We start from the raw sequence: 27374 nt of genomic DNA on the forward strand, positions 1-27374 counted from the left end.
AACTTGCCCGCTGTGACCCTGAGGTTCTTCTCTGCAGAGCTGCTCTCATTCAGTGAGGAGCCTGCTTGATTTTTGGGACTGCTCTGTTCCAAGTACAGGACTTCACATCTTGCATCAAGTAGGGCAGTCGGACCTGCTTCCTGGAGACTGATAGAACAATTACGTGTGTGTGGAGCAGGGTTGTTACTAACAAGAAAAAAAAAGGTTTTCTCTTAAAATACAAATCTGAAAGTTGCAGATAAAAGTCTCTGCTAGAAAGCCTATTTCTTATTGTAATTTGTCATATCCCATTTTTTTCCTGCTAATGAAAGCAAAGGCTGTCGTTTACATCTGAAGCTATTCCAGCAGTAGCAATCATTTTCTTTTGGTTGTTTCTTTTTTTGCTGTGCACTAACCAGTTAAATGCCTTTGGAAAATCTTCCTTTTTTTTCACTGTAAGGTTGGTTCACGGTATAGATTGTACAATTTGCAGACGTTTTTTAGTGCTTGCAGTATTTGCTTCTGTCTTTTGGTATACTTTGTTATGCAGGTAATGAGGAGATACAAAGACGAGTTTGTACTGAAACTCATGTATGAAAGCTGAAATAGTCCCTTGTTCAGCTTTGTTTCACCTGAGCAGATTGAAGCACTTCAGTGGGGCTGGGTATGAAAAAAGGGGCAGGCTGGCTCTTCTGTCTGCTGCTTCTCAGGTAGGTTCCCATTGGTAGAGGGGGAAGTTGTAGCTCTTAGGAGGATTTTGTTGTTTTCTTGGCTCATTGCTAATTTTAAGGTAACTTCTGTAAGTGATTTCTTGGCAGCTGGTGTTGTATGGTCGTGAGCAGCCTATTGCCCTCATCTCTGGTCCGTAGCAAAATGGAGCCAGTATCTTCCTGCATATTTTGATGTGCACACTTTCATTTCTCTGTCGAATGAGGAAAATCTCACTGTATTACCTGCCTAACTCCTAATGTAGTGTAACTTGCTCTTACTGTCTAATGAATTGCTTGTGAGTGAATATGAAAGAGTAATTTTTTTATGTTAACATAGAGAGAGTGTGTTCTTCTAAGAGGTGAGATAGAAGATAATATGACAAGTATGGAAGACAATGAAAAGGCAAATTGTCTGTGATTGAAAGAAGTGTCAGATCGTGGCCTAAAAACAGAAGAGATTTATAGGTACAGAAAGGCTCAGCTGTAAGGTTTGGGCTATAAAAGTTGTTCTAACACAATTGAGGAAAATTAAGGCAGTGGAAGAGAAGATGATGTGGCTCAAGTTAAATGTTAAATGGCTCTTCTGGCACTGATTTATTTGAGTAGTTCTAGAGTAAGCGAGACAAAGAGGAGATCCTTGACAGCATGTAAAGACAAAGGCAGATCTTGGAGACACTTGGAGGGTGGGAAGTACTGCCCTGATCTAGCCAGTGGGCAGCCTAATTAAGCAGATGCAAAAGAGATGTAAGTGATCTTCATCAGTTCATGTAGTCACACAGATAAGACTGTTACCAAAGCAGTTATCTTAGACTGAATGTGTTTGCTTATCCTTGTCCCTAAAGCATCTGTTTATGCTGCAATGTAAAAACTGCTACTCTGAGGAATGAAGTACAGTAAAGGAAGAGGGGCTGCTGGCCTCTTCCTGCTCAGAAGCAGTGGGATGGGTGGTGGCGGCTGCTGCTTTGGCTTCTGCAGCCTGCAAAACATTGACTCCGATGCTGCATAGATAAGGAATTATCATTGCTATGTGGCTTGTTTTTACTCTTGATGAAGAGAGAGAAGTGACAAGATTTAAATAAGTATTTGTTGTGACAAAGCATTCAGAAGATGTCTGTAACCTTATGGTTAACTATTAACTACTCGAGGTTTGTGCTGTGTGTTGAGGGTATTTTTCGTGCAGTGTGTTGTAAGGATGTTCTCTGTAGAGGAAGAAGGATACTCCTAACCAGTACTACTTGCCTTGGTTCTACATGTGTGTTTTGAATGTGGGAGAAACAGTAAAGTTACAAAATGAGAAGGAACAAATTAATTTAAAATCAGTCTTAGTTTAAGTATAATAAATGAAACGTATTTCTTGTGGAATGGTGACATTGACAGACCAACCAAAAGTGCTTATAAACTTAAGTTCTGTTTCCTTAGTAAGTAATTTTCAGTAAAAGCATTCCCAGAGGACTGGAAAGAGCTGTCTAGTCTTAGAGCCTTACATTTACTGTTGCAAATTCAAATTCAGGCGATAGTAATTGTAATTGAAAGAAATATAATGGTTCTTTTCTGGCACAGATGAATGGAGCAGGCAGTCTAAATATAGGCTCTTTGGATGTGCTCTTAAGATACGTAACACTCAGATAATTGGCAAAAACTGAGAATTCGGACAGTGGCAGCAGAGGAAGGAATCTGAAGTTGCCCACAAGGGCTGCTCTGTGTGGAGGAGCTCTTACTGAGTGCTGCGCAGTTCCTGTCTGTTCTCCACGTCAATTCAGACTGTTTAACTTCTGTACCTTCCCGGAAGAATAGCACGTATTTAAATCACTCTTACTTCATTCTGTTTCAGTGTTATTTTCCTGAGTTCCTTGTTTCTGTGAGAGGCACAGACATAACGTTCCGTCAGACATAATTCAGTGACCACACAAACACAGCTTGAGGCTTGTACACAAAGAACATGATAAACGTTCGTCTTTTTTCTTTCAAATCCCAGCGTCCTCGCTGTTGTATTAAGGACTTAAATCAAAACGCAGGGAGCTGAAATAAGGTACTGCTGCAACGATCTGTGCTGTTGGAAGTGTCGTGGCTGCCGCATGGCTGTCGGCACACAGGAGGGTCCTGGTGCAGCCCCAGCATTGGGAGAGACCCTGAGTGGTCGTGTCAATGCCTGTCCCACTTCTGAAGCTGTGCTGGGACTCGATAAATGTTCTCTAGGCTTTGTGCTCCTTTTAACAACAATCTCATCTGGAATTGTTTCCTTCCCCTTCTGGTGTGATTGCTGTTTCTTTTTTACCTTTAAGGGAAATGGTGTTGGCCTTTTCCCACCCCCCGCTGCTGATGGAGAGTAAAGGGCACTTCAAGAATCTTAACAGTGGAATGGCTGACAGCTAGGAACTGCGTGGTGTTTCTAAACAGCCTTTTTTCTGAGGAACTGCCTCTTTAGTAAGGAAAAGTTAAAGTTCAAAGTCGTGACTAAAAAAAGTCATGTCAACTGTATTCAAGCATGGCAGCTTTTTGCCTCTCTTTCCTAAGATTCATCAGGCTAAATCAGGTACCCTGATCTCATGTGCTTGTGGTATCAGACTGCTTTCCAAGGCCAGATATTTTGTGACTGTTATCTATTTAATGGTAACATGAGTTTTTATTACTGTTGCTCCCCTTTCCTGTGCTGTTTAAGTACAAAGTTTATGAATTGAAGCCTTCTGATTTGTATCTTTGTAAGGGGGACTTTGGGCTGATCATCTTCTGGGCAGCTTTTCTGGTATGTTTATAAATCTTTGAATTACCGAAAAAAAAAGTGTGCCTTGAGAAGTAGCTATTGGGGGCAGTTCTCTATTTATGAGCTTTCCTTTGTTCCTGAGCTGTGCTCAAGTCCCACCACTGTCCACTTGGTGTTGGTGGTAATTGCAGGTGATTTTCAAAGCAATTAATCAAATCTGTCACCTCAACAGCTGCATCTGGCCCCTGAGATTCTCACTGGGGTTGTTTTCTCTCGGGCTGTGCAGGTCAGTTGGCCCAAGGCAGAACCTCACAAGCAGAGGGCTCAATGCCCGGCCCTGCTCCTGGCCATGTGGGGCACGGGGTGAAGCTGCACTGTCGGTCTGTGGCTGTCATCACCAAATGCTGCTGGGACACGTTGTAAACTTTCCACCTCATGGAATACTTGGAACTGAAGCACACCTTTCTAGTTCCAAACCCTATCTGAGCCCCTGCTTCCTGAAGAGGAATCCTGTCCCACACAGCGCTGGAACCTTTGTAGCTGATACACGGAATACGTTTTAAGGCTGTAGTACGAAAGCACTACAGAAATAAAACTGAGCCTGACTAGAAGCCGTACTACTCCATCTTGCTGTTTGCTGCACCGCGTGCAGCGCGTTTTTCCATCCGTAGCAGCGGTGCCCGTACACGCACGGCAGCCGGGCGCTCCGTTTCTGTCCTTCGTTGCCTCACACAGCTGCAGGGCAGCGCGCCGGCAGCCGCGCACGTATGAGAGGGGGGACGCGGCGGCGCGGCAGTTACCGGCGCCCGCACGCCGCACCTCGCGTGAGGGGAACCGAAGCGGCCGCCGCTCCGCGCCTCCGCCCGCGGGCACCGCGCCCCGGGGCGGCCCCGCGCACCTGCTGCCCGCCGGGAGCCGGCGCCCCTCAGCGCGGGGCCGGGGCTCAGCGCGCGGGGACTGCGCCCCGGAGCCGCGGCGGCCGCCTCGCTTCGGAGAGCCCCGGCAGCGGCCGAGAGGAGCTGAGCGGAGCGGAGCCGAGCGGAGCGGAGCCGCGGCGCTGACAGCTCCGGGCCGGCCGCCGCCGCCTCCCCTCTTTATTGCGCGCGGCCCGTGTGCCGGCGGCCCGGCCGGGCCCCGCCTCGCCGCGCTCGCCAGGAGGGGCGGGGGCTGTGGAGCGACGGCGGCGAGCAGGCAGGCGCGGAGCTGCCCTTCCATAGGAGCCGCCATTAACGCTGGGACCCGCTGACAGGGTCTCGGCGGCGGCGGCCGGCGCGGGGAGCGGAGGCGGCCGGGGTGGGTCCCCCGTTTGATGGATCCCCGGATCGCCTGGTTCCAGCCAGAGCAGCTCGGCCCCTCGAACCGCCTGTGGATGCAGATCTGGGAGACCACGCAGGGGGTCCGCAACCTCTACTTCCAGCAGCAGCAGCAGGAGCAGCAGCAGCAGCAGCAGCAGCAGCAGAGCGCCCCCGCCGGGGCCGGCCCGGCCTCCCCGCCCGGCATGTACCGCGCCCCCCGCGCCGACCCCCAGCCCGACTTCCTGCCGCTCGAGAGCGCCAACAACCAGCACAACCGCGGCCACCGCCAGGCCTCGCCACCCCCGGGGGCCGCCGCCTGGGCCCGGCCCGCGCGGGGGGTGCCGCCCGCCGCCGCGGCCGCCGCCGCCGCGGCCGCCAGCAACAAGAGGAAGCGCGACAACAAGGCCAGCACCTTCGGGCTCAACTACAGCCTCCTGCTGGGGCCGCCCGGGCAGGGCCGGGCCCCCGCCCTGGGCGACGGGCCGGCCGCCAGGGCCCAGGCCGGCCTGGCCGAGCCGCTCTACACCGGCACCCCATGGAAGAAGAGGAACTACAGCCAGGGAGTCGTGGGGTGAGCGCCGGGCGGGCGGCGGGGAGCGGGGCCTGCACCCGGCCCGGGGCCTCGGGGGGAGGAGGCGGGGGTGGGGGGGGCGCCGGGCCGCGGCACCTGAGGCGGGCGGCGGGGCGCGGCCCAGGCCCGGGGGGCGGTGCGGGGCGGCCGGGCAGGGCCGGGCCGCCGTGAGGGCCAGCGCTCCGTGCCCCTGCGGGGACGAGGCCAGGGCCGCGCGGCAGGCCCGGAGGGGCGGCTCCAGTGCAGGTGCTGGTACTGGTGAGGAAAGAGGCGTTCGCTCGAGGCCGAAGCGGCGCGTTCCGCGAGTGCCCGGGAGGTGTCCGTGTGCATGCTAATGGAGCGGGCACGCCTAGGTGCGGGGACGGGATCCTCTCGCACGCTCGTCTCGCTGTCACTGCGTGTGCACGTGGTGCGTGCTACACACGGATCGCTCGTGGAGTGCTCGGAGGTCTCCCACCGCCGCAGAGGTCTCGGTGTGGCCGTGCCCGCCCGCAGCCTTTGCGTTCCGTCTGTTTGGGTCCTCGGTTTCGCTTTTTGCTCGGCTGGCGGTGCAGCTCCCGCACGCTGCGCGGATGTGGCACGGAGCCGCAGGAGGGCAGCGGGCTGTGCCCCGGGCACGCTCTGTACACCGTGCAGAATGGGCACAGAGCGGGAGCTGGGACCTGAAGATCTGCTGGTGACAAAAGAGAGCATTTATATGAAGCAGTGGTGGGGGCAGTGCGTTTTCCAGAGAGGTGACAGAAAAGACACGTTCATATGCTGGTCTTCGGCAACAAACCTGTGTGTGTATAGAGCGTTATGGATTTTGGTATGGGTTTATTAATGGTTTTCATGGATCTCTGGCTGTGGAATGCAAGTGCTGATCTGAGGATTTTGTCCATATTGTTTTTTCTGTTAGCTAGGTCTCATCCCTTGGCATTGTTGAGGCCGCAGAGATCGACAGCAGGCAAACACGGATCTTCTGTCCGAAAGCTGTCCAAAGCCTCTCCTCGCCCCTTTATTTAAACATGTGGATGACTTTTGGTATGGGTCAATCCCTGGTTAAAATCCATTGATGGTTTCTGTGATTCAGTTTTTATTTTTAAAGTTCGTGCTCTCAGGATCCATCCTCTGGCTGTGACCCATTTCTCCCTCCTCCCCAGCAGCAGCACACTGACATGTGTTTGTTAAGCATGGATTTGCAGTGCAGTGTGAGCAGCCGTAGCGCCCTTTTCAATCCTTTGCACTTAGAAAACATCAGGCCTCGCCCCAGGGTTCAGCTGGCCAAGGTGTGTGGTGACAGGAGGGGTGGGAAGGGCTTGGTTTAGAAGTCAATATTGATGCGAGTGGGTCACTGTTGGTGTGCCCAGCTTGTGCCTGAGGGTCCTTCTGCTGCCTCCCACTGGGCGGTGCTGACCTCCTGCCTCCCAAAAACCACTCTTCTGTAAGAAGCGTCAGAACAAATATTCAAAGTTGTTGGTTGCTTTGGAAAACAAACTCTTACAGCCCCAGGCTGCCTGTTTTCTTGCCAGCCGCTCTGTTACCTTCACTGCTGGGGTTACTGTAGTTTGTAAAGTGACGTTGCAGAATTGTGCTGTTATGAGTTCTGTGGTCACTCTTTGTGCTGGAGCCTTCACAATGTCCTTCACAATACTTACAAGTAGCGTGTTCCAAGCATACTAAATCCAACTTTTTAAAGTTAGTTTTTGGACTCTGTTTACCTTCCAGCTTGTCATTTATTTACTTGGTAGTTGAGGATCACTTTTAGAAGCTCTTCTTTCTTGTAAATCTATAAACCTTTTCTCTGTGTTGAAGAGATGGAGTGGAAAAAGGGGCTGAGCTTCATCAGGAGCCACAAGGTAATAACTGGACCCAAGTGTTGGAGGTGGTGACTGTTGCAGTAGGAGAATCTCAGTTGAACTGCTTTCATGCTTGAAGTTGGTTGCACAGTGTAGACTTGTTTTTCCTTTTAGTATCAAAAAGTACTGAGGTATGTTGGTGTGTGCTGGGCTGTCAGGTTTGTGGCGTGCATTTATGAGATGCTGAGGTCCTGTTTTAGCTTCTTCCTTTGTTCAAAGCGCGGAGTAAGGTAGAAGTGTCTTTAAGATATAGCCCCTATGTTTTTCAATTCATTTTTTAATTTTTCTAAAGTGATGGAGCCGTACCGTGTGTTAGGAAAGCACAGACTGCCCTCAGGTGTGTGCAGGGTGCCTGCCTGGCTGCCAGTGGGGCATGGTGGAGCTCCGTGTTACTGCCCAGCTGTGTGCTGAGCTGCTGCATCGCTGTTGTGTGCCTTCCTTGCCAGCAGATGCTGGTGGGCTTCTGCCCCATGTCCTAGAGCACCGCGTGGCACTGGTGGGCAGAGAGCTCTGTAACCCAGAAAATGAGGCTGTTGCTAATGTATGTATCTTAGATTACGTATTTCCAGTACTGGTTCTGGAATTTGAGTTGGCTCTTCCTAGCAGTTACTGGGTAAAGGCAGATAGGGTAGTTGTATTGCAAACCCTATGCTGGTGTTCAAAGTATCCTTTCTCCCCTCAGTCCTTGTTTCCATGCAGATGTTACAAGTAATCAAGGCTTGCGACTCTTCTTTGAATACCTTCCCTTATTTTTTTTTTTTAGGTCGATCACTTTAAATGTTGAGTCTGTTGGCTGCCCCCATGTTGTTCAGCAGTCCCGTTTTCAAAAGGACAGGGCCTGATTTGCTCACATACACCACTGGGAGCAGGTCGGTGGAATTCCTGTTTCCAGTGCAAAGATGTCACTTGAGTGTCCATTGCCTCTGAGCACGCAGTTCTATTGAGGAGCTGTCTGGAAAAACTGCCGGGTAGTTCTTAGCTTGTTGGGCAGTTTATGTAAACATGTGACATCATGTAAGTCTTGCTACTGAGCTGCCTGAAGCTTTAGATAAATGTTTGAGGCATTTCTTTTCAGTTGTTTTCATTTTTATTGAGAAACAATATTTCCTCAGTTCACGCAGCGTGTGTGTAAGGTGGTAACCGAGTAACAGCCATAACCCACCACTGCATGGATTTCATATCAAGACATTTCTCTTACAGACCATGCACGGTATTTGTGAGCATTCACTGGTGCAGAAATACTGGCTGTGTTCAACACGTGGCCATTTTATTTTCCTTATTTTCCTTACAGAAGTGTTCAGACCTCCAGTTCTGTTGATAATGTAGATGTTGGCACCCTCAGCTTTGTGGCATGGGAAGCAGCACTGTAAATCATGTGTGCAGTGCTGCCCAAGTTGCTTTGTGCTTTCAGACTTGGGTGCCTGTCTTGTGTCCTTTGCTGCCATTGTCAGCAGGCAGTGGTGCTCCAGAGAGCCAACAGCACAGAAAATGAACCCAAAGTTGTGCAGGATCTGGATGATGTTGCTGTGGATGTGGGTGTAATGTGTCCCTTTAAAACCGCGATTGAATTTACCTGGATGTGGTACTCCTAGCAGTAAAGGTAGAGGGTGTAGATGGATACGTGGTTTGGGGCCTAGGGGGATTCTGAGTTGTTCCCTCCCCTCCAAGGACAGCAGTAAAGGCTGACAGCTCTGTGCCATAGCTGTAAGGACACAGAAAGCATCTGGGGAGCTAAAATGTGTCCTACAGCTCTGTTTGAGCTTAGGCTGAGCCTGGGTAAAAGAAGAACTGCATAAGCCAGAAGCTTGATATGGAACAACAAAACCAAAAAAAAAGAAGCAAACCAGAGAAAGCCACACACCTCATTTTGGCCTGTCCCCTCCTGTTTCTCTGATGCTTGCACTGAAGAAAAGAGCTCATGAGCAGCTCCGGGGATGTGGGTTTGGGGACTTCGTAGGGAACTGGATAAGTTTTACCAGATCATGCAGTCAAATAGGAAGAACTTGACTAATGTGTGAGTTTAGGAAGGAAGATGTTATATGTAGTAGTGAGGGAGAGGCTGGGTTAAGTTGAAGACTGAGTGTTTTGGAGTACTGAAGGCATAGTAATAATGGTGACTTGGACGTGAGAAAGAGAGGCTTCCAGGCCCAATGGAGGTGCAGCAGGCTGGCACAGTGCAGCGCTTCCCTGTGTGTTGGTCAGGAGGAGGGATGCTGTGAAATAGAACCATAATACTTCAGGAAGAAGTGGCTTAAAGCTGCGTGTGCTGACTGGAGATGTTCTAATCTATTTTCGTGTGGCATCTGTCAGCTCTTTGGGCTTCTTACTGACTTCTGTGGCAGAAGTTCAGCATGCAGGTGTGAGCGCCGTGCTGAGCCTGAGCTGAGCAGTGTGTGTGGCTGCACAGGGCAGTGGGCAGCCTGAGCCAGCGAGCCCCACGTCTCACAGCTCTCACTTGTGTGTGCTGTCAGCCACAGCAGCTGCATTGCCACGTGGGCTGGAGCATGGGCACAGCAGCTGAGTGTAGCATGAGCACAGCAAATTGGTGTACCTGTACTGCTGATTCGTGTGGCTAAGTGCCCAACCTGGGCAGATGTAACGATATCTTCATTTGCTTTGCTGGTTTTCATCGTGTACTCTTCAGTATTTGAAACGAACGCATGGGCGATACTTGGTTTGCTTGTACTAGCTTGGTGCCTACACAGGCTTCACGTAAATAAACCAATGCTTGTTGTTCTGAAGTGCTGGTGAAACAGCAGTGAGGTGTGTGCATGCCTCTTAGTGTATCCTTGGAGTAGTTGCACATGTTATGACCTCATGAAGATGTGTATGAAAACATGGGTTGCACTTGAGTTCACCGTGTACGTCATGCACAGAAGTTCTATCTGCTCCCTGAAACAGTCACTTAGAACTGTGCTGTCTCCTCACTTTGTACGTGTGTAAGCCTTAAGGTAGATGTCCAGGGATGTGAGTTGAGTGCGCATCATTTTCCTGTGTCTGCCAGATGAGATTGCTGTTATTGTCAGCGCTGTGCTGAGCCGTGGCCCAGCCGGGTGCTGGCAGTGCCCCCGTGACAGCTTGTGCAGTTCTGGAAGGTGGGCAGCTGGGCTGTGTGGGAGTGGGGCTGGCTATTGCCCGCAGCCTCAGGTAGTGACAGGCTGTTATTCTCCTAGAGGGAGGGCGAAATGAGTTTACTAGGAGGTGCAAGCATTAGAATAAAGGCAGTTTGAGGAAACGTGTAGGAAACGCACTGTAAATATTATATAACAGTATTGTTTAGCTTGCAGAATCTTGTGCCAGTGCCAAAATTTCAGCATGTCTTGTTTAAACAGTTTAAGGAGAACTTTGGAGACCTATTGGTTCCTACACATTCAGGGAAAGAGCATTTGAATGTATTTTTGTGAGCTGTTCTCTTTGCTCCGGTTCTTACATTCTGTTTGTGACTTGGGTACCTTCTTACCTTGGAACGGCTATATAAGGAACAGATGTTTGGTGGACTTCTTTGGTGGACAGGGATGTCTATATTAAGTAATAGGAAGAGAGTGTCATTCCCCCTTGGGTGTTTGCTGCTTCCCAAAAGCTGCTACATGCTCTCCCCAGCCGTATGCAGTTGAGAAAAGAGTATTTGCTCTCCCTGGATCTTTACTGGAGTCGCATTAAACTGTGTTAGAGTTCTAGCTCTTGTTTTTTAATTGGCAAGCTGTTAGAATGAGGTCAGTTTTAGGAAGCATGAGAGTGTTTTGTTGGTCCTAGAGCCATGTCATCAAAGCATATTATTGCATTTTTCTCTGCTTCGTTGTTTTTTAACCATCTTACTGTTACACTTTGTTCCAGGGTGTTCACTTCTGTAAAGCTGGAGAACGAGATCTGGTTTTCGCTTTGGAAATTCTTAACACTTTCAAAGCCATTTTGACAAGTTGTGTATGTAACACCACCATCAAAAGTGTACTGTGAAACTTTGTACTACTTCTTATTGACTTTGTGATTTGATAATTCAGAATACATCTCTCAATACAGACTATGTACTCCAAAATAACAAATACACCAGAGTTGCCGGGATGGCTTTTGCTCTCAGGTCTTTTGTTTCTAATGCATGTGATGCATAACAGTGTTCCACTCTCTTTGCTGGATGCTGGCAGTGGCAGCAGTAGCTGGACGTGGCCTGGAGCCACGTTACATGTTGTGCAGAGATCCCCGCGTGCACGTGGCCTGAGAACCTTCCTCAGAGAGACGGCTGTCTGGGGCAGACAAAGTGGAAATCTTGCGTAGTGCATATTATAAGCAAATGAATGCTACTGCTGTTCTTGGTGAGCTGTTTGCATTCTAATTCAGTATGTGAACATGCTGTGAGTTCCGAAATTATGAGAGTTCATTCCTCTGAATTATCCATGCAGATGAACTGCCAAGGAGTGGCACTGGTTATGTTTGAATATTGCTTTCTGAACCCAAATCTGGAAATTGGGGTAAAGAAAATATCCTATCAGAAGAAAAAAGAGTGTAAACCAGGAAGCTGGATGCTGGCTTCAGATATTTTTCCTGAGCTGCAGGCAGCATTACAGAAGAAGTGATTTGAACTTTAATCATTTTGAAACTTTAACCTAGAACAGATAAGGCAGCAGGACTTTTTTTCCAGAAATACTATGGACTTCTGATGTCAAAGTAAGATATGTTGGATCTAGGTAACAGAGTCCTTGTTTGTAAGGCTGTCCTAAAACCTTTCCTATGGAGTCTTTGGAGCCTGTTTACCTTTTGAATAACTGTGTACCATAACCGTGCAATTAATGTATTAGTATTGCTGCATTCAGTCCAAGTCTTTTGCAGTTAGCTGTCCCTGGCAGTTGCTGTTCTGAGCCTCAAAGCAGTGTCACAAAACCTATGTGGTACTGTGTGCTTGCTGTGTGCCTTAGGGCTGGTGGTGGCTGGGAGGCAGCAGCAGGTCAGAGCGAGGGCGAACTGCCCCACGGCAGCACCTGGGGATGTCTTGTGCTGGTACATCAGCAATGTCTGTTAATTTCCTTCCTCCCATGGTGACAATTAAGATTATTTGGCAGACCTCGTTCCAGATCAGCCTCTCTGACAGTCTCGTAATGTCCTTCTTGGCATGGGAACTACATCTGAATTATTCAGAAGCAATGTGCAGCTAAAGAGGCACAGTCTTGCTACAATTGCTTGAAGAAGGCTTTACAGTATGGCATGCTCCATCACTACTCTGCTCTGTCCAATCTTGCAGTTTATTTCTTCTGCTTTGGTTTGTGGAGGATTTTTACTGAGAAATGGTGGTAGTAGGGGGCTTAGGAACAAAGTGTGCCTATGCACACCCACTCTTTCATTTTATTGGCGTGATTTGAGGTCAGGGTTGAAGGAAGGAATGAGGCAGCTGGAGTTACTTTGTAAGTGTTGTTGAGCAGTACAGAGGAACTGGTGCTGTGATTCTGCAAGTAATGGGATGTAATAATGGGCGGATGCAAATGTTAAAGTCCTTCACAAACTTCCATATTGGGAAAATGAGGGTACTGGAGAAAGGATTACACTTCCAGGTCAGCAGGAACTTGGCTTGCTGCCTTTGCTCAGTGTAGGTTTTCTGCTGGTTTGATCTGAGAGCACATGTGTAGAATGTTGCTTATTTGCTTACAAGTTGTTGTACAGACTCAATTAATGCTGAGAGAACTTGCACTGTCACAAGTACAGTGTAGAGATAAGCCTCAAAGTGTCTTGCAGTGATTAGAGTGGGAGCTTTGCTCCAGTATTGCAATGAGGAGCAGCATGCAGTCAAAGCGGACCTGGCCTGGCTTCTTGGTCTGTCAGTGGCCCTGGGCTGAAGACGTGGTAATGCAGCCAGCCCCTTTCTGTGAGTTTTTCTCTCGCTATGTTAGTTCTGGAGCTGTTCAATTCCACTGTTACTTCAGAATCAGCTGGTATTTTCCTATGTAGTCCAAAAAAGCCTGTGCCCAGGGCTCTGCCAGCTCTGTGTCAGGGACTCCCAGCCTGCAGGTGCCCAGTGGCTGTTAGTACAGGAGCTGGGCTGAACAGCACAGTGTAGGAGCTGTCTGGGCCCGAATAGTGGCCATGGCTACAGGTTGTGCTGGCTTGGGTTAGGACTGAGCTGTGCTGAGAGAATGAGATCCTTATGGGTTTTGTTATTATTTGCTTGGTTATGTCACGCTGTAGTTGGGTGATTCAGTCAGTGTTTGAGGATCTTCTGTTTACTTGGCCTTCTGGTTGTGTTTTGGTCTCACTGTCTCATTCCCATTCATCCATGAGGATTCCTCCTTGCTGGAGTCATACTTGGCAGGTACTCATAGGAGAACATCGTCATGTTGGTTTTTGCCTTGAAGAGCCAGTTGTCTGAGGTTAACAGCTTTATACCTATTTCTGCTTCTAGCATTGTAGAGACGAGAGGTTTGTCTCACTGAGCTGTTGCATTTACCTCTTACTAGATACTTTTTGAGATCAGATTAAGAACGTTGTCTTGCTTTTGTTTCTGTCTTGTAATTGTATTATAATTGTATTATACATCAGCTGTAAACATTTTCTTAGCTAAAACCTATATAAATTTGAATTAGCTACTGATCTTCTGAAGCTGCTCTTGTTACAATTTGGCCAAATGCCACAGTGCACCTATAGGTTTTAAAAGATGCTCTTTCAGTGACAATAAGTAGCAGTGTCAGTTCCTGGGATAACAGTATCTTGAAGCAAATGAAGAGTGTAATGGTATAATAATAAACTTAATCTTTCATTTCTTGTGTAATGCAGTATGTGCCTGTAGGTACTAAGTTAGTTGTTGGATGCTGGAATAGTTCACTTCAGCATCTGCTCCTCTGGTATGTACCAGCTGCAGGGACACAGGAACACATCGTCCACAACCTTAATTGACTGGGCAGTGTGTGGAGATCGCAGTGACTCCCTGAAAGCTGGCCAGCTGGGCTTCTCTGCTGCATTTTGTGCTCACTTCTTGGTGTGCTAGACAAATTCACTTAATGTTCGATTTATTAACGGAATTATTCTGAGATGGTGGTTTCAGTAAATTAGTTGGACGAATCTCGAGTGCATGTTGTGAGAACTCCTAACAGCCTCATGTCCATTTACTGCTTCTGTCAGGACCTGCACACAAATTAATGCTGTGCTGGGGATGTCCCATCCTACAGAGGGGCCCAGAGTTCAGCTGCCTGCTGTTACGTCTGGGCCCATTGGGTGGGTTTGACTCTGCAACCACTAAGAGCCCTGTTTTATCACCACGTATGGATTCTCTTGTCCTTGTGTCCAAGCAGAGAATTCAGCAGTAGTTGCAGTCCAGTCACATTACATCCTTAGCAAATCCTTCAGCATATAATGGTCTATATGAATTCTAAGATTTTATGGTTTTGGAAAGTATCTTCAGTGAAGGGTGTTTTCCAGGCTCAAAGCTTTCTGACAGATGTACTAGCTCAATCTTAGGGGAAGAAGGCAAAAACCATGATTTGATCTGCAGCTTTAGTCAGAGATTTACTCTTCTAGGTGCTGTGAGGAATGTGTCTGGTAGCCTGCGTGGGATGAGGAAGTGTTTCTTCCAGTTCTCACAGTGAAGCTCCTGAGTGAGCATCTCTATCATTGATAGAGTAGGGACCTCAGGACACACTTTTCTGTGAGCTGCTGAAGTATTATTCTTTTCTGGCTGTTACCATCTGAAGCCATCTAGCCCGGAGAGATTGAGCGGAGCAGAAGGCAGCTGGTGGCTCCCCAAAACGTTGCAGGTTGTGTGCAGGTGTGGCACAGTGCTTTGCACAGCATATGTTCTTTCTGGTGCCTGTGCAAATGTCTTGTGAGTAAAAGCATCAGAATGCTGGAGAGCAAACCAGAATGTGAGCAAGGAGCTCATAATACGTACCTGTAAGAGAGTATATTATTGGTTAAATGGGCTTCCAAATGAATGCCAAGTTGTCAGTCTGAACTTAGTTCACTTTGCACAGCCTTACTGTAAAGATAGCAAGTGATCAAAGAAAAAAGCAACCTGAAATGCTCCTTGTACATTGCCACAGCATGTGTGGTCCTTCCACCACCTCTTCCCTCAGGGTGCTCCCCCTGCACGGACATCTGAGCACGGTCGCATCTGACTTTGCAATGCTGTTGTATCACAGAGTCACTGAAATGCAGTAACAGGTCTTAAATGGGATGATCTGGTTCTGAGCATGTGCTAGGCAGGTGAGTTGTGATCGTAGTCCCTTTTAATTGAAGAATATAAATTTAGCATACAAATTTAAAGCCTTGTGCAAAGTAGTAAGTACTAACTTCAAATCTTTATATTTAAAAAAACAAACAGACAAAGCACTTGTAACATGAAGGTCCAACTGGTGTGACTTGTGGCTCTTTCCTACATTCTTTGAATGTGTCCAGATGCAGTCCCCACAGCCCTCCCCACATCCCTAGCCCAGATAGCTACCCAGGACTGAGTGTTAGACAGCTATGGGGTTCTGCACTGACTTTCTAGGTGGTACGCTCGGATTTCAGGTTTTATTTGAAAATATTCATGTGCTGGACCTGAAGAGTCCTGTACTGCAGGTGTAAGTTGTTACTGGATGCAGTATTCTTACGTTCAATTATTGGCAAGTTCTCTCAAATGCTGCGTTACTGAAATGGAGCTGCTTAGAGTTGAGCTCTGTTCTGGGCAGTTCCTGCTGAGCAGCAGAGCAATGTGCTTGTTGTGCAAGCGGCCCTGAGGGAGCTGCGCGTTTATCACGGCTGCTGCTCTGCAGCCAGGTGTGTCAGCAGCTGCCGCTGTGGGGGAGCTCAGACTGGGCCCGGCTTTCTGGCTGACTTGGTGTGTGCAGGGAGATGCGGGATTGCCTCTGCTCCTCCTAAGGCTGCTGTAGATGTAGTTGGGCTGGAGCTCTGGCAGTTTAAATCAACTCTGATGGAAGGAGGCTGAAGTGAATAATTGTGTTACTCTCCTCTTGGTTTAACTGATCTTCCCAGTGAAATCTGTTATGGAGTAATAAGCGAGAAGAGCATTTCCAAGCAGAACCCGCTGTGTGTGGGAGAGCAGACAGTTCTCCTCAGCTTTCTTCTGTTCCAGAGCTCCGTTCTGGGTCTGCATCAGGCTTTCTTGGCCACACGATGGACTTGGCTCTCGGCTCAGAGGCAGCCTGGCATGTGCGCAGCCATCTATGTGCTGAGGGGAACCTGTGGTGTGAGTTGTAGCTCGGATGGTAGTGTCCAGGTGGAGAGCTGTTATCTGTCAGAAGTACTCAACAGCCGTCAGGGAGTACAGTGATCCCACCTGTGCCCTGGCAGCATGTGGTGTCACTTACAGGCACACCTGACATTGAGTGCTTACACCATAATATTTCCTGTGCTAACAAAATAGTAGCAGTGTGTTAGAGATGTGTAAAGAACCTGATATAGTGTGTGTTTCTGAAGATGAACAGCAATGATTATAAGCTGACCTACCAGATCCCTCTGTTCTATTTTAATAGTGAACACCGTGGCTGACATTTGCAGAACTGATCTGGTGTGGTTGTAGGTTTTTTTTGTTGTTCTGTTTCTTTTAAGCTTCCTTCTCTTACCTGTTGTGTTGATTCAGGAGGTGTCAGGCCTAATTGCAGGCCCTGGGGAGGATGTCCCAAGGGTGACTTCTGTTACAGCACTAACACTGATACAGACTCACTGTGTTGTTGCAGCGTTACTTGGGAAAGTAACATTGAACTGCTGCTGATGATTACTTTTACTTCTCATTAAAGTCTTGTTTCAAATAACTTACAAACCGGTGTTTGGCCTCTTCAAGTGAGAGCTTTTTAAGCAAGGGAATCTGGCAGGCTGAGGAGTTTCTGGTTCCTCACTAAAGGAAACAGATACCTTTATTGTTTCAGAAGTTTTAGCTGTTCAGAATCCTACCTTGCTGCTATTACGGAACGCAGAGTGTACGTACCAATAGTCATGCCCTGCATCTAAAGGCTCTTTTTAATATAAATCTGTTTTCTAAATTATGAGTTTGCAAAATGCGGAGCTGCTGCAGCATATATTTCACTGTATTCCAACAGATCGATGCTTTTCTACAAGTGAGTTGAAGAGAAAAGCCTTGCAGTATTTTACATGTGCTCACCAGAGGGGCTGCTGGAATGAGAGGTGATTCTCAGGACATTAACTGTTACTAGGAGCTGAAGCCATTTTGACACAGGGAAAAAAAAAGCTCACTTGTATATCATCAGAAAATGCAGTCTCTTGTGTTACTTTTTGACTGGAATAACAGTGATAATTTAATTTCAGTAATAGAAAAAGCTGCCCACATTGCTTTCTTTTCCCTCCTGTGTTTTAGTATGTCTTGGCCATTGCCAATGTGCAGTGTTATTTTGATGCGTTTTATGATGCTGTTAAACCAATAAGTTAACGTTTATTGGGGGACATCGCTAAAAAGCTGCGTTTTTTTGGAAGGACCTGGCGGAGTGGTGTTTATTGGGAGGAAGGAGGAGGGGCTTCACAGCATTTCAAATGCTTGCACAGGGCAAACATTATAGGCCTTGTAATAGAGGTTTTTGTGGCATCTCTCTGTGTCCCACTGCATTTGAAGAAATGTGATAATCAGTCAACCATGAATTTTTAAAGTGAACAAATTCAGGGAAACATTTTCAAATTTAACATCAGAGTATTTAGATGGATCTTGAAACACGTTGGTCCTGAAAGCAGGGTCTGGGCTCCTGCCTCGCTTACTAGTTTGGGCAAACATTGCCTGCCCTCCCTGTGAAAAGGCAGTTCTGTGGCTCACTTGGTGAGCTGGGGGTGCTGGTCAGAGGTGTCCGGCTGTTGGTAGATGAATGCTGAGCGCTGCCCTTCCCAGCAGTACAGCTCTCAGCAGCCCGGTCGTGCCTCCTTGTGCTCTCCTATCTGTTACCTTACTAACAGAGAAGTCTCCAGGGATTTTTCATTTTGAAGTTCCCATAGGGCATGTGTGGCCACAAGATCCAGTTACTGTGTGACCTGTAGTGCATTGATGTGGTTCAGTGATTGAGGGTAGAAAGCAGTGGCCAAAGTCTCTGTGGGTTTTGAAAGTTGTTTGCTTTGTTCAGTGCAATTTTAGTTTCTTATGAGGACCGATTGTATCCGTTGTCATGAAGCTTAATTGCCTGTTAAATCACCTGCAGATGCACTTAGTTGTTATTTCGGTAGCTCAAAGCCTAGCACACGCTAGAAGAATTAGTCTGATGCAGAGACACAGGTGGCAGGGACAGGAGCTCAGCAGATGCTGTGTATTTACTGCTCCCTTTGCTGCTCTAATGCTTGATTTTGCTCAAGATTGAAGGTAGGCAAAATGGTTTGTGGTCTTTATGCTGTCTGCTCTGTCCAATTTTGTTACTGAAAGCATGGAGATGGTGATAATCATCTAGAAATATATATTTTAATTATGAACCTTGAAGCTGAAAAGTGAATTTAGGGTGCTGTGTTAGTTCTGTATTTAAAAATACTGGAGGAGGGAGGGGTTTGGGCTCCCAGTGCTTTTCCTTTGCCTCAGTTTTGTTCAAAGTCCCTTCAGGACCAATCAGCTCACGAATGGGAGATGGCCAAGCTTCGTTTGCTTCCCAAAGCATCTAAAGGGTCAGAAATCTCTGCCATAATTCTGTTTGTTTGTTTGTTTTATAGTTGCAGAAACAGTACCATCTTTTTCATAGTAAAGTATTCTGGGAAGCTTCAAACCAAAGTAGCTGTTCTCCTGTGCAGTCCTGGTTTTCTAACTGGAGAGGGATGGATGCTGCTGAGTTGTTTTTTTTCCCCTCCAGAGTAGATGTAAATGAATGGTGAGGGCAACAGAATGCTGCTGTACGGGAGTGATTCGGCCAAAGAAAATTCAGATATAAAGACTTGTTCAGTGATACAGAAGTGCATTGTAAATATCCCATCCAGGTGTGGATATAAAATCAATAAGCTCTGAAATCAGAAGTGATTCATCTTAAAGCATAGAGTTTGGGGAGACAGAAGTTGTCTGTGTGTTCATTGCTTGCTTCTGCCCACAGTCCACAGAGGTTCTTAATAATTTAAATTTTCATCACTTTGAAAATGGAGCTTCCTTCAGAACATCCTGTAGAATAAATTGTAGTACATGAGCACTGTGGGATTCTGGATCAGAAGCTGTGGGTAGCACCCTTACCAGGGAAATAAAAACGTGTGTGCCTGCTGAAAGGCGAAGAGGAGCCAGAGCAAGTGGATTTATAGCACTGTTCTAAGATGACAAAAGCAGAAAATTTTCAGTTACAACTGATTTCTCTGGTTAGCATAGAACTTCACGTTAGCACACGATGGCAACACAGCTGCTGTTCTGTTGTTATTCTCGTCTCACTGCTTAGCAATATGGCAGCTTGCTTCTCAGCATTTGGGCTGCACCAGGATGTCTCCAGTTCCACAGAGCAGCATGGCTATAGGTAACGCTCCTGGGCCCAGTTCTGAACTTGTTGGTGTAAGTTGTGCTGCTTCATACGTCAGGCAGCTGAGTTTGTGTCTGTGTGCAGGGCATTTCAAGTAGACACCACGTTTTGTTTGTCCATGACTGCTTTTAACTGATTGGCAAAGGTGTGGTAAAGTTCATCCTCCAGAATAACAGCATCTTGGCCACACAGTTGGAGAACCTTGAGTAGTGATCTTAGAGCTCACAAGTTGTACTGTGAAAGGAAATAAGGTGTGATCAAATGAAGAGATGGAAGGTCCTGCATTCCCTGTTACTTGCAGCTTTCTGCCTTATTGGTGCAAGTCTCATGGGCTTTGTGTTCCTCATAGTGCTGTTCGTGGCTGTTGCAGTGTGACGTCCTTTTTGTCATTACAACTTGTGTGAACATTGTTTACTTTTTTATTGATGCATCATTATGGCTGTCAGTTAAACATAACAAACGCAACACTCCACTGGATTCAGTGGCATCTTTTTTTCTGTAGCTTTAGTTCTGTTTGGTCCGTAAAACTGTAGTGAACACATCTTAACGTGGTTTGAAAGCAGGAAGTGATACTGCTGGTACTTGGTTTTAAGGCAAATTCAGAGCAACTGTAAGGTGTTTTTTTCTCCCCACGTTAAGACTTCCTTGAATACAGGACAAAGGCCTGCTTATTTACTGCTATTTACTGTAATAAATAAACTAATGCGCTTATGCATTGCAGAGTACTCTCTTCATGCATTCTAAGCAGCTCTAGGGTCTCAGTAGCTTCAGTGTGATTCTGAAGCCAAGTAAAATAGCCCTATGTGCTGTCATCAGGTTTATTACGGTGTAATTTCCTTTTAAAAACAAGCCTCCTTTTAAGGACTTTTATCTTAAATAACTAATGAACGTAGTGGCATTCAATAACAAAATACTGTTATGATGCCAAAAATAACTTCTTGGTCTCTTTGATCTTCATTTCAGCTGAAGATATAAAATTCCACCAGAGACTTTAGACAACAGGCTCCATTAATCTCAACAAATTGTTTAGAAAAAGTGCAGCTATAGACGTTGATTAAGACAGTGAATAACCTTGGGTTTTAATTTTCAATGCAACTCAAGTTAACTGCGTTAATTGGAGTTACGCTACCAAGTCGTGTTGTCTTGCTCTGAAATCTGCATGTTGCTGCTTCTGTTTATCTTGTCTTTGATTAATCATTCTCTCACTTGTTGGCAGCAGTTGCGGTGGGCAGGGAAGTGCAGTTCCAGGTGGAGCTGAGGGCTGCGCTCTGCAGCACAGTGCTCCTGGGGCTCGGCAGGTTTCCACCTGGCACACTGGGCTGCAAAATACTCTTAAAGCCGGTCTTCTGTCGCTGAGAAAGTTCCCATTTCATTCTTGCTGTGTCTATGCTGTGTAGCAGCATTCAGTGTCTGTGTTTGTGTCCTGCTTAATTTCTTCTCTTCACCATAAGAACTTGCACGGCAACCTAAGGATAAGAGTGATCCAGATGTAGGTATGTATGATACTTATGTGTAGCACCTCAGTAGTTACATGGTGTACAGAGGGTGTACCAGCTTATGTGTTTATCTCGATAGGAGCATCGTGTGGCTGCATTAATGGAGGAGGCACTGAGACCTGCAGTGTCTGCATGGCACAGACTTCATTTGGCTTCAGGGACTTAAACCTCCTGGTGGCGGTGTTTCCTGAAGTGGAGCTGAGCGTGCAGCTTGGCCCTGGAAGCCCAGTAGCAGCTGGGGCCACCAGCAGCTGGCAGGAGGCTTGTGCTGTGCAATATGTTCATGTACCTCCAGGTCCCTCGGTTTTATCTTGCGCTGGGCCTGTGCCGTCATGTACCCTCTGACAGCCAATGCACAGTCAGTTCTGCCTTGTTAAAAACATCGCTGTAGGCAAAATGGTGCAGTGGGTGTAGCTAGGCTGCCCCAAGTCTGGACTTGAGGCCTTGGTGAGGTTCCCTCTGAGGGTATCCTGGCTGCATCCCTGTGAGGAGCTTTTCCAGAGGCGTTTTTCTTTTTGCATCAGCCACAGAGAGCCTGTGATGTTTGCCATCGCAGGCTAATGGGCTGTTAGCACAGTTGTCTTGCAGATGTTGGATCTAATTCCAATAAAAGCTGGGTAAAAAGTAACATAGGTATTTCATTCCTCAGTCTCTTACAGAAATAAGCTTATGTTGTTTGTAACATGCAGTGCTGAAGAATGCAAGACTAGTGATAGACTGAATACTGTCCATACTCCGACTCTGTTAAATACACCTTTCAGATGTTTCTGTCCTTTTGACCGTTGTACAATTTCCAGTTATCAACATGTGATTTATCTAAACGTGTGTGCAGTGGGGAAGCGTTGGATTCTGTGTGTGATCTAAGGATGTGCTTTTGTGAATGGTGATCCTTTTTGGTGGTCCCTTGGAGCTTGAAGGAGGGATGTGTGTGTGCTTGGAAACTAGAAACAATACATTTAAATAGAATAACTGTTACTGTAATGATCGTTACAGGGAACAAATGAAATTAATTTCACTACTGTGTGCCAGATGTATTTTGATGGAATTAAGGGGTTTTTTGTGTCTGCTTTTTGAATACAATGTTAGTCAAGCTGCTGATGACACTACAGAAGTCTCCACATTGATGGCACTGTGTGAAGACTTTGTTATTGCAGCTGTAGTGAAAGCGATGTATATGTAGCTTGCTGACTGTGAGCAGCACATGTAACAGGGTAACTCACATCTGCCAAGTTGGTTGTGTGCTTGTCAGGCAGTTTCTGAACCACAGCTGCTGTGTGTGTACTACTTACTTGCTTGTTACGGGGAGAGAATGCTTATTCAGTTTGTGTCTTGTCTAAACAGTAAAAGAAGCAATTTTTCAAGCTCTAGTACTGGCACAATTACTATAAACTTTTCTGAAAGCTTGGGGCTGGACATAGACTGATGCCTGGAACTCCCCTGCTGGTGCCAGGGGTAAGCTGGGAGGTGCTGGCTGAAAACCTCGTCTTGGAGCTTTTGAGCTGGGTGTGCTTTGAGCTTACAGCTGCATACTTAGTTGAAGACTGAAATGTGCTGTATAATGCTGACTTTACGCAGTGCAAAGGTACTTTGCATAGATTTGCTTCTGTACCTGTGATGCAAGTTAATGTGGGAAAACTAATGAGAAACTAAATCTTGTGAAGTATTGCATTATGCTCATAGACTGGTCCTTAACTAGGAGTTTGTTTTTTTTCTTCCAGTCTTCATGAAGAAATCATTGACTTTTACAAGTATATGTCTCCCAGACATGAAGAAGAGAGAATGCGGATGGAAGTGGTGAACAGGATAGAAAACGTTATAAAGGAACTCTGGCCTAATGCAGATGTGAGTAGGACACTGTTCTGTTTGTTGAAATATGAAAAAGAACATTTTTTGCCTGCTCAGTCTTTGAAGTATTGAATAGTGAAAAAACTGTTTATTCTCTCATTTAAAAAAAAAAAAACAACAACAACAAAAAAAAGGCTTTCTAGTCAAATAAGAGAGGTGATGTTTATTTCTATGGTAATATAGGTCAACATTTTATATCACACCTGAGAACAAAAAAGAACAAAGCCAAGCTAGACCTGTAGTCAAAGAAAAGATGTAAGGTATGGCAAGGTAATGTTTAATCTCATTAATATTTATTATGATGAAGGTAAACTTATCAGGCAGGCAGACATGCTTATACAGTACCATGTTAAAAAAGTAAAAATCTGAAACTCATAGCTTGACTGAAAGAGTCTGTAGCAGGGCTTCTAGTACAAAGACCGGCAGTCTTGAATAAATCTCTGAAGGTGGAATGCTGACGATGCCGTGCTGTGCAGACCATAATGGGCAGTTAAACTGAATTGAAATATCTTGCAAATGTAAAGGATCCAGGTTTCTTACAGGAAAAACAAAGGAAAAAAACAAACAAACCCAGGTCTGCAGATCTTTTCACTATATATTGAGCTTTAAATCTGTAATACCACTTTCCATCGAAGGTAGGTTTTTGCCAATGCTTTGTTCAACTGAAACAAGTTCCTCCTCTGTATTTATGAACTATGTATTTATGGCTTGTTTTGTTTATGATAAATGATGGATTGAAAAGAAACTAGAAAAGCTTCTGTTACATCTCAAGGAATTTTTATGGAGACACTGTTTTTAGCGTAATTGTCTCTACTAACATGGTGTTTGTTTCCAGAATGCAGGTTTGTAGCCTCAGTCATTTATCTACAGATAAATATAGATAACAGTAGCTCAAAATAAAGACTCGCTAAGCAGAACAACAAACCAAATTCAGACAGCAGGCTCTTTAGTTTAAGGAATGCACTTTGATCCTGCCTCAGTAGAAGGTAATGTTATGACATGAGTGACTTTAACCTGCTGTTCATTTCAGATCTTCCTAACATTTTTGTTTTTTTGGGAAGTGTTTTTAGAGATTGGCAGAATGACTACTGGAATTCAGTATGAGCTCTGTGTATGTGTTTGTTTTAATGTGTAAAATGTACTGCTGTCTTTAAGGTAGTTCATGTGTTACAGACAGCGTGTTAGTGATGTATATAACATGCAAAGAGCACACTCCCATCAGTCAAAGCCTTCGTCACAGAATTCTGGGGGATTGGTGCAGTCAGTCAGTACTATACATTGGGTGATTTTCTCTTTGAGGATAAAGAAGTATTTTTTCTAATGGAACTCAGTATATCTCACAGGTGTTGTGTAGCTCTCATGTAACTGTGAGGAAACAAGGTTGTAGACACTGTTCAAGGGCAGGACTGGTGGGCTGCTACTGTGACAGGAAGCAGTGCTGGCCTTGAGCAGCTCTTACTATGGTACACCTTGCCAGAGTCTTGTAGTCAAGGTTTTCACTGAGGAAACACATTATTTTCAGCCTAGAAAAGATGCCACTGTTACCCAGAGACAAGTTTACATGCTGTAGGCTTACTAGCTTTGTGGGGTGAGTGGATTTATTACTTGGGGATCTTTCTTTGTTACTGCCAGAATTTTGAGTGGTACACCAGAATTTACTGCTTTCCAAGGTGTTCCAACCATTTGTAGGACAGACTTGACCTATGGGAGCCAGATGTTTTATATGTAAAAAAAAAATATATATATTTATTTTTTAATTTTTTTTAAGTATATGACTTTGGGCCATCGAGACAACATTTTTTTATCTAACATACTGTTACTGGTTTTTTGAAGCCATAATCTTTTTAAGAGCTGGAATTTTGCCAGCTTATAACCTGCCAATTATGGTCATGTCATTTTTCTAATACTTTACAGACCTGCTTGGGAACTAACTGCTGAACTCAACTATTTCAGCTTTGGTGTCCATCTGTAATTTTCCAGTCTTTTCAGTTAATCACTAACCTTTTGGAAATCTTACTAGTTTAGTACTTTCAAAGTTTGAGTACTGAGTACATGCTCTGAGAAGGTGAGCGGTATCTGGTGCAATGTCCTCTGCTGTAGCTGTAGTGTAAAGTGATAAGTTAATGTTTAAGCTGTTCACTTTGACTGATAGGTGCAGCAAATCCAGCTAGAATCAACTCTCAAACATACACATTCACCTTTGTGTATGTTGTAAAAATCTGATACCGCAGGAAGTAAAATCTGGCTGCATGAATCCAATTGTATAGTGTAGAATGTGTGTTTTTTCTTGTTCCATTTCACAAAAGGCTGAAAAAAACAGATGGGAAGGGGTAAAACTAGGTATCCTAAACTGTTACTTTATTTATAGAAGTTAGCAATTGTGTCATTTGCTCTCTTACTCAAGGGAATGTGCTTAGAAGGAAACATTCCTAGTAAGTGAGAACTGTTCTTGGCATCGGCAAAGCTCTGACCATAAGAAAGGCTTTAATTACACTGGAACTGAACAACCCAAAATATTAAATGAAGGCATTTAACAAAGGCACAGCGGTTTTTGAGTAGTTGAATCTGAAAAATGGACTGTTGAACAAGTACTTCAATGGAGTTTAGGATGCATTTGTCATAATGCCCTCAACTTTATGTCTGAGTGTCTGGCCTCATTGAGGTAGTGTTGCATACTTCATGCACTTCGGTTATAAAAATACTGCGATTGGAAATAGTAGGACTGTATTTATTTTTATAGACTTTAGAAAATTCAGTATTTTAACTTAATGATGTAGCAGGAAGAGGAATTTAAATTGGCTATGGATAGATTTGTTCTTTGTCCTGATGTGGGGATTTTGGTAGCACAGACTTCCCAATGTTTTGTGGGTTTCCGAATTCTGTTCTGTTCATAGTGAGGACGTATTTGGACACATACCATTATTAGAGCTCCTTCAGGAACTTGGGAATTTAACTTGAACAAGTTTATGGAGATAAATACTGACAGCAGTAGGAGGCCATTACAGTACTGTGAAATGCTGACTTATGAACATATATTCTTACCTTTGTCTACACAGAATAAAAAGAAGGTGAACAGTATTAGCACAGTGTAAAAACCAACACATCTCTCGTAACAGTATCCCGCATTTGGGGTGCTTTTAATGTGAAAATGGCTATACAACTACAATGGATTAAATTCTACTTTGGTAGTAAACCGAAATCTTTTAAAATACGTGTTCTGATGTCCCCACTCTTCCTCTTCCATCTCTGTAGTTTTGATGGATGAGAGAGGGATTGGAGTGTGGGTGTGGGTTTCTTTTATAATAATTCAGTTTCTTATACTCCAAATTATTGTACAATAGCAGATGTTCTCTCATTCCTTTCAGCAAAGGTCATATATGTCGTATCATTAAGTTTATGAATATTTTCAGGGTTGTTTATTCAATAAGAGCTTTCTTTGCTGTCGAGTGGAACGCGCTCCTTTGTTTAGTAATGTGAAAGCATGTTTGGACTTTCATAACCCATCCACGGTGTTCGCTTTATTATGCAAAAGTACTTCTCAGACGTTTTTAGTGGTGGAATAAATCCTGATCTGGCTGGATCCAAACAGTTTAAGAGAGAGTGCTTTTTCTATTATCATAAGTTTAAAATTATTGTTATTTTTGTTACATTTCTATCTTTATCGTGTCTTGTCTTTCTGCTTTTGTCAAGGTCTAGTAAAATATTGATACTGGTGCAGTAACATCTCTCGCAGTCTTTTGTGGTGTGAGCAGCTGTGGACTTTGAACATTAAGTTTACTGTAGTCCTGTGCTTTTTGTTGGCCTTAGGAGTGAGAAAGTTTAAAGAATGAGGTGATGCCAAATAATCTAGAGGAAGCATTTGTGTACTGCTTCTTAGCCTTTTAAAGTGTAAAAGCACTTATTTACAAAACATCATCTTTTTCCTATCTCCCTCTTTTCTTATCCCAAAGGAGAAAAAATATGAAAAGTGGGTCACTTGACATACACATAGGTGGAAATCAAGCTAGTTTGTGAGACTCATTAAAGCAGAATATGCAACTGTAAGGTGGCTCCAGGAAACACATCAGAAGACAGTCTAATTGAAAATTAGTCCGAGCGTGTAGATAACTTACCTTTGAAGTCTCCCCAGTCCCCTCTGAGACGTGGATTATGAGTCTGACCCCCCAGTGAGGCTTGGGTACATTAAGATTGAGGTTTTGGACAGCTTGCAATACATGTTTTAAACAAATACAATGTTTTAAAATTCCAGTGCTAGTAAAAATCCAGCACAATGAATCTGCATGATGTGACAATTCCTGCAGTGATTTTGTTGATACTTTAGGAGAGAGTTGTGCTACCTGTAATTCAGGAAAAATAAAAACAAACACAACAACAATGAAAACTATTGAGTTTAATTTTTATTATTATTAAGAATATAAAGCAACAGAAGTATATAGAGCTAAATTCTGACAATGTGTTTAAAAACAGAAGGGTTTGCTTTGAGCAAAAACTGAATTGATGTAATATTTTTTCTGTGTTGTCTTTTATGTGTGTGCTCTGTCAGTCATCAGTGT

General features: G+C 45.2%; 1 protein-coding gene across 1 annotated transcript in view; it reads left to right on the top strand.

Moving 5' to 3' along the window:
- The first annotated feature begins 4571 nt into the window (after window positions 1-4571).
- The window catches only part of TENT4B (terminal nucleotidyltransferase 4B), a 37429-nt gene continuing 14626 nt past the window's right edge, over window positions 4572-27374 (top strand). Inside the window, exons 1-2 of the mRNA XM_072346314.1 lie at window positions 4572-5256; window positions 22695-22818. Coding sequence (XP_072202415.1) covers window positions 4700-5256; window positions 22695-22818 — 681 coding nt within the window. The 5' untranslated portion in view covers window positions 4572-4699. The remainder of the gene's footprint in view (window positions 5257-22694; window positions 22819-27374) is intronic.

Source organism: Excalfactoria chinensis, chromosome 11 (assembly GCF_039878825.1).
Source record: "Excalfactoria chinensis isolate bCotChi1 chromosome 11, bCotChi1.hap2, whole genome shotgun sequence".
Lineage (NCBI taxonomy): Eukaryota > Metazoa > Chordata > Aves > Galliformes > Phasianidae > Excalfactoria > Excalfactoria chinensis.